The following is a 13,959-nucleotide window of genomic DNA, read 5'->3' as shown; positions in this document are numbered from 1 at the left end:
CAGAGGCGTGAGGGGGCCTGACCCCTTCCTTTTAAAGATGGAAACATGTAGCCTCCAAGTACAGAGGTTCTTCACCTAAACTTAGAGTAGGGACCAACCCTCCTGTGTTAGTCCAGGACGGCTCAGAAAACACCCACAGACATGGTTGCTGTCCCTGCTGATTCCAGAGGTACTTTAAGATCTTGCTGAGCCACTGATCCAAAGGACCCTGACCAGGAGGGTTGCAGAGAGGTGGGGTTTATAGGGCCTGCCAGTATAAGCTTTCTAGAAAGTTGGGGCAACAGGTGTAGCAATGGCCAGTAGCTTTGGCTGTTCCATCCCAAGGCCAAGGCTTTCTCCTCCATTATCCCTGAGGGGTGTTCATGGCTCTGGACACTTCTGTCTGTGATGGGGTCCCTGTCCCCAATTCAGTCAGGGCATGCACGTGAATACTCAGTCACACTCACGACTGGCCTTGAGCAACCCTGGGAGAAAAAATTCTGATGATAAACAGACCTCCTGCATGTCTGCATCCGCTGACACATTCAAGCACATATATTCATATATGCACAAATGCTTAACAACCAGATGCAAACACACACATCACGTGGTGAGCCCATGCTTAGCACGTACACTTCAGTGAGACACCACACAAATTCGTCACCCATAAACCTACGTGTAGCTCGCACACACATACACAAACACACCTCGTGGCCCCTTTGTACCTGTATTGTGTGTACCTGTCACAGGCACATGAAAATGAGCCAGAATGCCTGGCTCTCTGCTGGCCCGCAGAATGGTCAAGAGGTAGGGGGAGGGGGTGATGGTAGCATTTGCTTTACCCACTGAGCTTTTTCATGGTCAGAGCAGAAAGGGAAAGCAAGCTGTCTGACATCGGAACCTGAATCTCCTTCCCTTCCTCCTGCTCCCACGGCCATGCAGATGCCAGTTTTATGAACACGGTGACCCGGGATGGGTGGTGGGCAGGTGAGGGCACACGGGGAGAGCTGAGAGAGTAAAAGCGGCCTGGGGCACTGAGGGGGGTGGCCGGCGGACGGAGGGGAGAGGCTTCTCTCCCCCACTCCCCAGGCGGCTCTCCCTCCTCCCGTATTCTGAGCCCCTCCCTGGGGAGAGCCCACCTCACCAAGGAGAGGGACTCGCCCAAGGGCCTGGTAAGCAGGGCAGGGGTGACGCATGTGTCCAGCTTGGTGGCTGGGGGCCACGTGCTGGAGCCACCCAGAGCAGCTCTTCTAGGGTCCCTCCCCGAGCAGCCTGGGGAGGCTTCTGTGGCAGTGAGGGGTCCTCAGAAATTTGTTACTGCCACCAAGGCTGCTGCCACAATCGGTGCTCCTCCCGGGAAGGGGAGGGGGGGTTGCCGAGGTCACCACTCTGTAGTGATGCCGGTTAGGGCTCATATATCACAACACAGCAGCCTGGTCCTGAGGCCCAGAGCTGCGGCACGGGGGAGGGAAGTGCCGAGGGGGAGGGAAGTGCCGAGGGGGAGGGAAGTGCTGAGGGGGAGGTGCGGGGAGAGAGAAATTAGGATGTGACTGCTGCGTAACGCCGCGGTGGCCTCCTGTGTTGACCAGATCTTTTCTTTCCCCCTTTTGGGATAAATAACCGTCGTCTGCTTCTCAGAGGCTGCGTCTTCTTTTCTCAAAAGGGTCTTATCTTCGCAGCCTTGTTCCATCCTTGCTCCCTAAAATCTTCAGAACTGATCTCGTGACAGACACGCACCACTGAGCCTCTCTGACTGCTTAGGGATCCCCCTTATTCTCACCACTCATCTTGTTTGTCTTTTTGTGTGTCCCCCGTTTCTTTTCTTTCTTCTGACCCTGCACCCCTCTCTGTCCCCTTCCACTGCTGCCTTCTTTTCTCTTCCCTCTGTGTCTCCGCCGTATCCATCGCTGGGCTTGGAATTCAGAGAGGAGAGGTGCGGGCTTTCATTCATGGCCCCCACTCGCCAGCTCTGCGACCCAAGCCCGCACACTGCACGCTGTCCCCTCTGAGATGGATGGGATGACACTGGGTGTGCAGGGGAACGAGTGACGGGCGAAAACCACCTGGCAAGACCAGGAGGACCCCCATGCCCACCTTCTGGGCTCAGTGGCCCCATGTTTACAGTAAAGAGGTTCCAGAGATTGTCCTGGACCCGCCACCCACCCTTGCTACCTCTTTAGATTCTGTGAGTCTCTTAGATTGAAGAGGATGACAAGGTGGCAACAGGAAGGGCACTGGATAAGCTATATCTATATATACAAGCGTCTGTGTACGTATAGCTGCATGTATGCATAAACATATATACATACTGTGTGTATACACGCACACACACACACGTTTGGAAGGGAGCCTTTAGAATGGCTCATAGCATAGGATATTTTTCAAGAGAGTTGACTCTTGGGCTTCCCTGGTGGCGCAGTGGTTGAGAGTCTGCCTGCCGATGCAGGGGACGTGGGTTTGTGCCCCGGTCCGGGAAGATCCCACATGACGCGGAGTAGCTGGGCCCGTGGGCCATGGCCGCTGAGCCTGTGCTCCGCAACGGGAGAGGCCACAACAGTGAGAGGCCCGCGTACCGCAAAAAAAAAAAAAAAAAAAAAAAAGAGAGAGTTGACTCTTGTAAACCATTTAGTGTTCAAGGGGGTCTTGGCACTAAGGCAGGGGAATGACCTCCTTGGGCCCCTGGTCATATTCTGACACATCAGTTCTTTGTCCATATGAATGAGCACCTTTTTTGGAGTCCTGGGGACATCCCGTGGGATGAGCTTGATTTTTAGGAGACTTCAGAATCAGTGAGGTCAGGACAGAGAACGTATGAGTCCCATTACAGTCATCATGCTAACCCACGGCTTGAAGTCAACTGAAGAAGCCCCTGGACCAACGGCTTCTGTGTACTCACTCACCCCATCCCTGTTGGTCGTGGCGCCCTCACCGACTCACTGCCTGATTCACGTTTTCATCCCTTTATCCACTTACCCAGTCGTGTATCCATTCACTCATCCATCTAGGTACCCACTTCCTCCACCACGAGGTGCCTCATTCATCGTTCACTCATTGCGCCAGTCACCCGTTCATGCATTCATGCTTTCATTTCCTCAACCACCTGTGCACCCGTGCACTCTTGTCCCTTTCACTCGCTTCGCAGATGCTTACTGAGCGCCTACCATCCACCATGCACAGTGCCAGGCTCTGGGCCTAGAAGGGGGAGCACAGACAGTGCTGGCCTCACGGACTTACAGTCGAGCAGGGAAGAGAGCTATTGGTACAGCAGTCACCAAGCCAATGTGACAAATCAGTGATGGGTGCCCGTGAGAGGGTTTGGCCTGTCAGGAATGGGGGCTTTCTCCGAGCAAGTGACACGTGGTTTGAGGTCTGAAGGGTCATTGACTGGTCACACGCTAGTTGAAGAGGAGCGGGGATGGTCTTGAGGGCACAGAGGAGGGCTGAGTGCAAGCTGTGTGGGAGGAGGAGGTGTGGGGCTGAGACGTGGATGCTGCATTCACAGGCTCACCGTTCATTGGGTTGACGCCTGCTGAGCAGACCCTGTGTGTCAGGCACTGGGTGAGGCTCAGAGAGGAACCGATCCCATCCCTGCCCTCCCAGGGCATCCCTGTTACCGGGGAAAGGAGGGACGGGGTGAGACCAGCACTGGAGTGAGATTCCTCAGTGCCAAGCGCCGCTGTCACTCAGCTGCAGAAATCAGGGCAGGCTTCTTGGAGGATTTGAACTGAACTTTGAAGAACTGGTAGGATTTGACCCTGCAGAGGCAGATCAGGGGGCCGATTCGGGAGACAGGATGAACAGGAACAGAAGTACAGAGGCGAGGAAGTGTGGGACTCCGAGCGAAACCAAGCACAGTCCGGTTAGTGGGAGGGTGTGAAGGTGGTTCGTGGGAGATAAGGTTGACCAGACTGTGGGAGGCCATAGATGCTGAGCAAAGGGATTTGGACTTCGTCCTGGATGTGGGGAACCTTTGAAAGGTTTCTGAGCAGAGGAGGAGCAAGACCAACCTGGGCTGAGGGCTGCTGAGCGCCGTGGTGTGTGCCAGCTGCACTGGAGGCAAGAGAATGGTCAGGGAGACCAGAGGTGGCGCTGCTGGGGCGTTCACTCCTGCCCACTGCCCTTGAGGGTGGGCGTCCCCACTCACTGGGGACCAGGGAGTGGCAGGGTCCACTCTGGAGGGTGGGGCAGCCCCTGGCATCAGGAGACGGAGGCTGAGCCGCCACCTCACTCTCGGCTTCCCCTCAGGGTCGGAGTGTGCCACCTCGTGCCTGGACCACAACAGCGAGTCCATCATCCTGCCAGCGAACGTGACCGTCCGTGACATCCCCCACTGGCTGAACCCCACACGGGTGGAGGTGAGTGACTGGGGCCGCCCACCTGCGGCTCAGGGAGGGAAATGACCTTGTTGACCACTTATACGCTCTGGTCCTGCCTTAGTCCCTCCACATACATGAAAGCAACTAACGGTCACACCTGCTCTGTGGAGTGAAGACTTGTTCACCATCATTTTTCCAGCCCTAAAGTGTTTAATACCTTCCCTCTGACAGGCCCTGTGCTACGGATCTTTTATTTACTGTCCCACTGAATCCTGATGACAGCCTAGGAGTCAGAGGACAAATGCACCCAGTTTACAGATGAGGAAACTGAGGCCCCGAGAACACCTAGGTAGAAAGAGCAGAGTCAGGTCACAAACCTGTGTCTGCCTGACTGGAAAGTCCTCACTCGTCAGGATGGTGCTCTTGGCTTCTCTCATACAAGCTCTCAGATATTTCATAGCCTAGGCTTCTGGTATCTTTCTCGTGCCTTGCTTATTTGGTGGAAAGCAATGAATATGTGATACGGGGAACTAGTAACACCAATTGTGTACGAAGCACCTACCGTGTTTGTGCACCCGGAGCTTAGCATACGAGGTCCGAACAAGGTTCAGACCTCCACTGGTCTCTCGGGATGTTTATGAGGAGTGAGGGCCACTGTCTGCATTCTCCCCTTGTGGACACTGAGACCTCAGGAGCGGGCGATGGCCCAGGGTGAGGGCTCGACCCCAAGCCTGCATCCAAGGGCTGTGCTCTTCCCACGATGCCAGGCTGCTGTGGCCCCAGCTGGAAGGCCATGTTCACATTGGGGCTGGCCGCTCCCACGTTCCTGGGTGTCACCCGATCAGTTGGGACCCCACTCTTGTCCTCCGGGGCAGCACGATCCCAGGCCTCACGTGCCAGCTCTGGGCACTGGCCCCTCACGCTGGAGGAAGTGAGAGAGGCAGAGCTGCAGGGCGGGTTCAGCCTTTCTGCTGGGGCGCTGGAGGCCTTGCCGTCTGCCCGCCCGCTGCACATCCCGATGCCGGGTGCACTGGTTCCCCGATGAGCCGAGAGCACGGCTGTGAGGGCTTACGCAGCACTCTGCACCTGTGGACCTGGCACTGGGCCTGGCCAGCACCCCCCTGCTCCCCCGTGCGCCCCAGGGCTCTCCGCCCCTGCTTCCTCGTCCTCCCCCGCTACTGCTCTCTGCCCGTCTCCAGCTTCATTCCTTCCCCTGCCGCTTTCTTCGCGCTCTTTCCCTCCCTTCTCCCCCTACCTCTGTGACCTGCCCACGTTCTTTCCCTCCATCCCCGCTGTTCTCTCCGTCTCTCTCTCTGCCTGACTCTCCCAGACCTGCACGAGCGCACCCTGCTTCCCTGACCTCATGCACTCAGCCTGCCTCTCCCCACTCCTGACCCAGAGTCCCCAGATGGATTCTCCCCAAGCACCCATGTACTCCGATGGGCTGTACACGCCCAGGCGCACGCATACAGAGGCTGTATGTCAGAGTCTCAGGGAAGTTGGAGGTCATCAGATACACGCCCCTCATTGTACAGATGGAGAAACTGAGGCTCAGAGAGGGAGGGGACTGGGCCAGGTCACCCCGGGAAGCAGAGCCAGGATCTTGACCGGGAGCTCCTTGCGCTCCATCCCGCCCTGCCTCTAGTCCAGCCTGACTTCCATCCAGCAAAGGCAGGGACCTACACTCTACACAGAGCACAGGAGACCCCGCTCACATCCCGTGTGCCTGGGACCCACACCGGGTTCCCCGACCCGTCTCCCCCTCAGACCTTCCCTCGCTGCCCCCAGGTGAATTCCCACCCTTCCCTCTGTGAGCCCCCGGGCACTAAAGAGTTGAGTTATAATTCACTGTGAAATAAACCCAGGGATTTGAAAGTCTGCAAAGCACCCCCCTCGTCAGTCGCCCACCCGCTGCCTGCCTGCTCCAGCCCCCCACCCAGTTCCCTGGTCCGCCGGCCTTTATTGATGCTGGCCTACCCAGAGAGCCATAACGAGGCTCAGACCTCCACTGGTCTCCGGAGGCCTCATTATCCAGGAGGAAAAAATGTGCTAGAAAAAGGGAGGAGGGCGAAAGGCAGAGATTGATGATTTCCAGGAATCAGGCAGAAAAGCTGGCCTCTGCTGCACCCCTGCCCCTTCTGTGGTGAGCGCTGCAGAAACAGCGCTGCTGGTACAGGCGCTGCCAGGCCAGAGCAGGCCCTGGATCGCTCCTGTGCTTTCCGAGGGTTCACCTCTGAGCGCCAGCACAAGGTAGACGGTCGGGGCCGAGGTTCTGCTCCAGCTACTGTCACATTTGTCCCCAGCATAAGAGAGTGAGAGATGACAGCTGACATTTAATGGATGCCTGCTGTGAATCGGGCATTGGATCAGACACCTTCCCGCCTTGATTTGCACACACCCACACCCACACACACACCCACACACATACACCTGTGAGGTGGGAATTAGACTCCATTTTTCCAGTAGAGGAAATGGAATCTCAGAGATAGAAGCCACTTGCCTACGAGGAATTGAAAAGAGACCAGGTCAGTCTGATGCTGCCGTTGACTCCTCCAGCTACCCGTGCTGCCGCTACGATAATAATAATAATAAAGGCAAAATGTTTACGATCGCTTACCAGCTGGTAAATAATTCACAACTGGCTCTCCACAAAAATACGCCCTCGGATTTGTAGCACTTGCCAATTTCTGAGGCGTAAATATTCTCAGCGTAGCAGATTTCTGGTTTTCCACATGGCTGTCGCTCAACACAAGTAGCACGAGATCAACACCGTTGCCTCTCGTAAGCCCACGCAAGCCTGCTGCGACCCACCACTGGCACTTACCGTGTGACAGGCTCTGTTTTAAGCACTTTACGGGTATTGGCACATATGACGAGAACGAGGACCACCTAGATGAGTGGAATGTCAGCACTGAGATCGCGTGCAGGATGGGTGGCCTGCGTGAAGGCGGGCCCGTGCCCACCTTATTTACCCTGGTGCACCCCCCAAGTGCCCAGCACACAGTAGATGCTCCCTAAATGTTTATGGTGGCTGAGTCAGGTGACCAGGGTTCAACACCTGCTTGCTGTATGTGCCAGACTTGCCCCATCTGTGAAACAAGAGCTAGACTGAAATCAGGAGTCACAAACTCACACACCGATGGGAGCCAGACAGGTGCGATAACTGGGTGAAGCAGCCCAAGCATGTGATTGTGTATTTTAAATACTGAGGCATAGTATCGGGCTGGCCAAAAACCTTGGTCGGGTTTTTCTGTAAGATGTTATGGAAAAACCCAAACGAAATTTTTGGCCAACCCATAGCAGTAGCAGTAGCAGTAGCAGTAGTATTGACTATAAATACATCAGACAGACACAGAGGGACTTAAAGAAAATAAAACAACTGCCCATGTGCATACTGCCCAGCTTAAGAAATGAGATATTACAAATGCAGTTCAAGTTTTTCCTGTTGAGATTAAGCTCACATGCTAATCTTAAGCATTAGGCTTGATCCATTTTTATGTTTGTGTCCACTCGTGAAACCCAGATCAGGGCGGGGACCTTTCCAACTCCCCAGAGAGGCCTTCCCTTCTCCATGGCAGGCAGTACCCACACCACCAAGATATTGGTTTTGCTTATTTTTGAACTTCATGTTACTGGAATCTTAGAGTATATATCTGATGAAATTCTTTTTAGGCATATGTTTTACCTTCATAAAGAAAAAGACTCTGTCCTTTATTTCCTTTAAGTTCTCCCCCCTTTAAAGCCCCCTCCCACGTATGCAGTTTTGAAAGAAGTAGAGATACAGAGAAACCTTCCTCTAATGTAATAAGCAAGACAGTGCAAACTCTCAATGATAGCTGGAAACACCCCTCAGGCTCAATGCTGGAGAGACTGCAGGGAATGGTGGAGACTGTGGTCAACTGTGGAAAAAACGCTGGCTGCCAAAGGGGGAGCCTCTAGCTGAGTGTGACAGTGTGGAAATGTGGATTCAGTGTGGCCAGATTTTTCTTTTTTCCTTGAGTACAAGAAATCTGGAGTTTTTAAAATATGAAGTCTCTCATGTTTTATATATTGGCAACTGATTTTGACTTTTGTTAAGCACTCTGTGTGCCAAACCAAACATTTCTGTGGGTTGTATAGCCCGGAAGCTGTGGGCTTACAACCTCTGGATGAGACAGACTCTTCCAGGCTGGACATCCAGAATTTAGGGGGGCAGCTTCTCTTCCATCAGCTCCTAAGGAGCACCTCCAATCTTCCCTGCACTGCCCCTGCTCAGGGTGCCGAGAAGGCTTCCCAACAGGAAGTGCCACTCACAACCTCAGAGGCTTATCGTGCCTCTAGGTAGCTGGGATCCTGGCTTTTTAAAGAGCTTCTGAAAAAGGGGATGGAAGGAGGAAAGAAAAGAAGAGAAGAGGGCTTCCCTGGTGGCGCAATGGTTAGGAATCTGCCTGCCAGTGCAGGGGACACGGGTTCGAGCCCTGGTCCGGGAAGATCCCACATGCCGCGGAGCAACTAAGCCTGTGTGCCACAACTACTGAAGCCCGCGTGCCTAGAGCCTGTGCTCTGCAACAAGAGAAGCCACTGCAATGAGAAGCCTGCGCCCCGCAACAAAGAGTAGTCCCCGCTCACTGCAACTAGAGAAAGCCCGCGTGCAGCAGCGAAGACCCAGTGCAGCCAAAAATTAAATAAATGAATAAATAAATGTATTTAAAAAAAGAGAAGAAGAAAGGGAAGGAGGGAGGAGAAGGAAGAGAGGGAATTAAGGAAAGGAGAGGAAAGTACCATTTATTGACTCTCTGTGACATGTAGGCACTGTTTGTGAGGCAGTTCCATATATGACCTTCATGTGTCTTCACACTCCAAGGAGATAAGTATTGTCACCATTTTACAGATGAAGAAGCTGAGGTTCTGAGGTTGTCACTGCCCAATTCACATAACTCATGTGATTGAATCAGGATTAGAACCCAGGGCTAATTCTCATGCATTCTGTTCTGCAAGGAAACTGCCTTACACATTATAAATAATAAACATATGCAATACATCAGACAAAGGATGTGAAATTCATTCCTTGAAGAGAAGGCATCAGTATGGAAAACCCTGCTGAGAGTCTAAAGGTCCGAGGTAGAATGGTTCTGATTGCATACGAAGTCCAGCCTGTCCACTGTGCTGAGGGAGCTGTCCTGTGCCCTGGAGGGGAAGCCCGTAGACGGAGGGGTGTGTGCAGAGACCAGCGATTCCTCGTTCACTCCTGGACACACTCAGACATTTCACTCATTTGGTCATTTGTTCATTAACTCATTCAATGAATATCGATTATGCACCTCCAAATGGTAGGTATTCTTCAAACAAGGGATACAGAGTGGAAAATGCCTAGGTTTTTAAAAAGCTTACCCAGAAGAAAGCCAGAAACTCCATAACAGATAACAAAAGCAGAAATAAATTACATAATTCACTCATAGAAGGTCCTATAAATCAAGGAAAATAAAGGGGAAAAGAGGACTCATCCCAGAAGACATCAGAAGGGGAGTCAGGTCTGGGCCTTAGGATGAGGGGGTCCTTTTACGATACTTTCTCATGTCTTTGGCTCTGCCTGGGGCCAGACTTGTCTGGGCTTCAGCTTTTAGACACTCTGCCTCTACTACATTTGTCTCGAAGCCTCTCTACCTCTCTGAGCCTTGGTCTTTCCAGCGGTCAAAAGAGTAACCTTTTTTATGCTTACGAGTTCGGAGGCTGGAGGAATTTGAAGGAGAATATAGTTTTCAAACTACAGACGTGGAAATAAGACAGATGTGAGTTTAATTCCTGACTGTCATTACCTATGTGTATGATTTGGGGCAGGTTATTTAACTTCTCTGTGCCTCAGTTTCCTCTTGTGTAAACCAGAGTCAAAAACCATCTGTAAATACTGTATGGTAATCACTTATATGTGGAACCAAACAATAATACAGATGAATCTATATACAAAACAGAAACGGATTCACAGACATAGAAAACAAACTTATGGTTACTAAAAGGGAGAGGGAGGGAGGGACACATAGGAGTATGGGATTAACAGATGCTACTATACGTAAAATAGATAAGCAGCAAGGATTTACTATATAGCACAAGGAGTTATATTCAGTATAATAACCTATAATGGAATATAATCTGAAAAAAATAACTGAATCAGGGCTTCCCTGGTGGCGCAGTGGTTGAGACTCCGTGTGCTGATGCAGGGGACATGGGTTCGTGCCCCGGTCCAGGAAGATCCCACATGCTGCAGAGCGGCTGGGCCCGTGAGCCATGGCCGCTGAGCCTGTGCATCCGGAGCCTGTGCTCCTCAGCGGGAGAGGCCACAACAGTGAGAGGCCTGCATACCGCAAAAAAAAAAAAATAATAACTGAATCATTTTGTTGTACACCTGAAAAAAACGTACCTATCTCATAGTTATGGTAAAAATGAAATGAGATAAAAGCGCCGAGCACAAGGCTTGGAGCATAATATACCCTTAATAGAGGGTTTTGTGTTGATGAGAAGGATAATGATGATGGGTTGTTAGTGGTACCGTGACAATAAGGATGGTGGTGGTGGTACTCGTGGTGGGGATGATGCTGGTCCTGGTGTTATTGATGACGATGGTGGCGGTGGTCGTGGTGGGGATGATGCTGGTCCTGGTGTTATTGATGACGATGGTGGTGGTGGTGCAGATGGTGTTGATGCTGATGGTCATTACAGCCAGGAAGAAAAGACGGTCTATTCTTCCTATGCAGCAAGGCAGAAAAGAAAGCTGTCTTACAAAACCTGGTCTGAAAGGGCTCTGACTGGGCTAGAGGTCCCACGGGCATCAAGAGGAATAAGGCTGGCATTTGAGGGGCCCCACTGGGATCTCCCAACATATGGTGTAAACAGCCTAGTCTTTCCTTCAGCCCCTGCTGCCTGTCCCCTTTCCCAGTCCTCCTTGCAGACAGAGGGGCCCTGTAGTGAGACAGGTGGGGCGTGCAGCCCTGAGGAGTAGTGGAAAATCCAGAAGACTTGGAAAGATAAATAGGCTCATGCAGATAGTATAAAAGTCCTTTTTCTGAACTCACGTCAGGTAAACCTCAACTGACAGAAACTTGTGCAACCACACCAAGACACTCCTACGGATGGATTAAATTAGCTCTCAAATAAACAGGGGGGACGGATGGGCATCGAGTCCCTCATGGATCCTAATTCTGATGTTTTCTACTACGTGAACCATTACCTAAGTGCCCCTCCAACATCCCTGAATTTTGGCCAGGAACAGACGCTCAGACCCAGAGATGGAAGTCTGGTTAAAGCTTCTCAGAGGATGAAAGCAGGTGATGCCCTCTGCTTCTGGGCCCCATGGCTGGGAAGCAGAGGGGCAAGACAGTAGCCGAGCTGGAAGGAAGGGACACTAGAGTTCTCACATTCCTTCACTTGGTCAATATGTGTTTGTTTGCTGTGCTCCGTCCTGAATCTGGGGGGAGACAGATGTCTAAAACCAGGGCCTGCCCTCTTACCTGTAGGAGTCAGTCCTGGGTGGACCATTTCTACATCATTTATCTCAGTGCTTCATCACAGCAGGCCTGTGACAGTTTCAGTACCCATTTCACAGATGGGAAAACCTAACCTCAGAGTGGAAATTTCAAGTCAGAATTGCAACCATGTCTGTCATGCCTCATTGCTCAGTCCCATACATCACCTTCTTGTGTTTTAGGAGAAGGTGGACAGTGTCAACAGAGGCAGTGGGGGCTAAAGAGTAGATTTCACATTGTGAGACTGGTTGGCAGATCTTCAAATTAAGTTGTTTGTCCAGGATCTTTAATTAATTCAATCTACACTAAACTGGTCCTCTAAACTAGATGCTTTGCTAGGCATCATAAATGCTCTTCTGATGCTCTAGAAGAGAGGAGGACAGGTAAAGAAAATAATTGTCCCTTGGTAAAGTCATCTCTATCTTGAAATGGATCCATTCATTTATAACGTAAATATTTGCTGGTCATCTTCCTTGTCCCAGGCACCATTCTAGGCATGGAAAACCCAAGGGTGCTGAGATGCTGTGGGGCAGAGAAGAAAGGTACCCAACCCAGCCAGATCTTGGAGTCACGGGATTCCAAGTTCACCAAGAAACCTAATTACAGTTTTGCTCCCATATAGGTCTGCCCTTGGGGAGAGAATGGGCTGGTCACATGGATTTTCCACATTCTAGCCCATGTGAATGTTCATTTCTTAATTAAAATTAATCAACTGGCATTCAGCCAGCAGAGAGAGCCCTGATCATAGAGACTTCCATGGCTGCTCCCTGGCACAGTTACCTGTCATCGCAAATCTAAGCATTTGCCTCCAGGTTATTTTAATTTGCTTTTTTTTTTTTTTTAAAGAAATCATTGTAATATGGCATGAAAAGTAAGGCATCTAGGGCAGAATAGAAAAGGGAGCTTCTAAGATTGTTATGTTAGCCCTAGTCCTGATGCTATTTTATCTTCCTAGTTTTATTTATCTTTCTTTTTTCACCCACTTAAAAAGAAATTATTGTGTTGGATTTTATGTTATGAGCTGCCTTACATCCTTCCCAAAACAATTGCTTGGTTTCAAATCTTGGTTCCTTTACTTAACAGCTATGGAGCTTGGGGAATTTATTCTCCTTATGATACAAGATTAATGCCCACCCCACTGCATGGTGGTGAGCAATAAATAAGATAATGAATAAAGTAATAAGCACCATGAATGCACTCAATACATTTTAGTATAATAATAATAATTACCATTTTATTACGGGAGGCTGTAAGTAAATACATATATGTATACCTTAAGCTCTGCTTGAGAGGGCTGGGGAAATCACCACAAAGGAAGGTAGTCTTTTCTTTTATAATTCTAAGTTCATATATTATGTATTTCTTTTTAAATTTTTATTGGGGTATAGTTGATTTACAATGTTGTGATCATTTCAGGTGTACAGCAAAGTGAATCAGTTATACATACACATGTATCCACTCTTCTTGAGATTCTTTTCCCATATAGACCATGACAGAGTATTGAGGAAGGTAGTCTTGAACAGAAATGTAAAAGATAAGTAAAGATTCTCCAGGGGACAAGATGAGGAAGGGCTTTCAGTGAAGGAGAACGGCGGGAACAAAGTCACAGAGATACGAGTGGGGGCAGCCTCAGGAACCGTGAGCCTAGCCCGCATGGCCTGGTGGCAGGTGGATGCAGAAAGGGTTCTCTGCATCTCCAGGGTTCCGAACCAAAGGTTAGTTCATGCATCCTCCAGGCCACTGCTCTCAAACTGTAATGTGTATCAGCATCATCTGGGAGGCTTGTTTTTACAATGCAGAGTCCCAGGCCCTGGCCTCAGAGATTCGGACTCTTTAGACCCAAGGCGGTGCTGAAGAATCTGCCTTTTCCGTGTGCTCCCATGTGATCGTGATTAGAGTGGTCCTCAGCGCCTACTTTGGGAAGCCCTGTCCCACACCATTCTTCCATCTTCCTGCTGTAGCCACACACACGCACGTGCACGCACACATGCACGTGCACGCACTCACGTGTGCACACACACGCACTCTACCCTTCCTCCTTCCTCCCACCTTATCCCCGACTCTGTCCATGGGGCAGACGTCAGCCAGGAATTTTCTGAAGTGCCTTTCTGATCATGTCTTGGTCCCCCAATTCTTCTCCTCAGACCTTCTTCCTGCCAGGGAAATAC

At 50.9% G+C, this 13,959-nt stretch overlaps 1 protein-coding gene across 3 annotated transcripts in view; it reads left to right on the top strand.

Moving 5' to 3' along the window:
- Window positions 1-13,959, top strand: part of PAPPA (pappalysin 1) — a 255,257-nt gene that overhangs the window by 204,732 nt on the left and 36,566 nt on the right. For all 3 annotated transcript variants that reach the window (XM_060100610.1, XM_060100612.1, XM_060100611.1), the window contains one exon: window positions 4,225-4,334. In XM_060100610.1, coding sequence (XP_059956593.1) covers window positions 4,225-4,334 — 110 coding nt within the window. The remainder of the gene's footprint in view (window positions 1-4,224; window positions 4,335-13,959) is intronic.

Source organism: Mesoplodon densirostris, chromosome 6 (genome assembly GCF_025265405.1).
Source record: "Mesoplodon densirostris isolate mMesDen1 chromosome 6, mMesDen1 primary haplotype, whole genome shotgun sequence".
NCBI lineage: Eukaryota > Metazoa > Chordata > Mammalia > Artiodactyla > Ziphiidae > Mesoplodon > Mesoplodon densirostris.
Note: the sequence above shows the minus strand (reverse complement) of the source record. Positions and strands in the feature narration are given on the sequence as shown.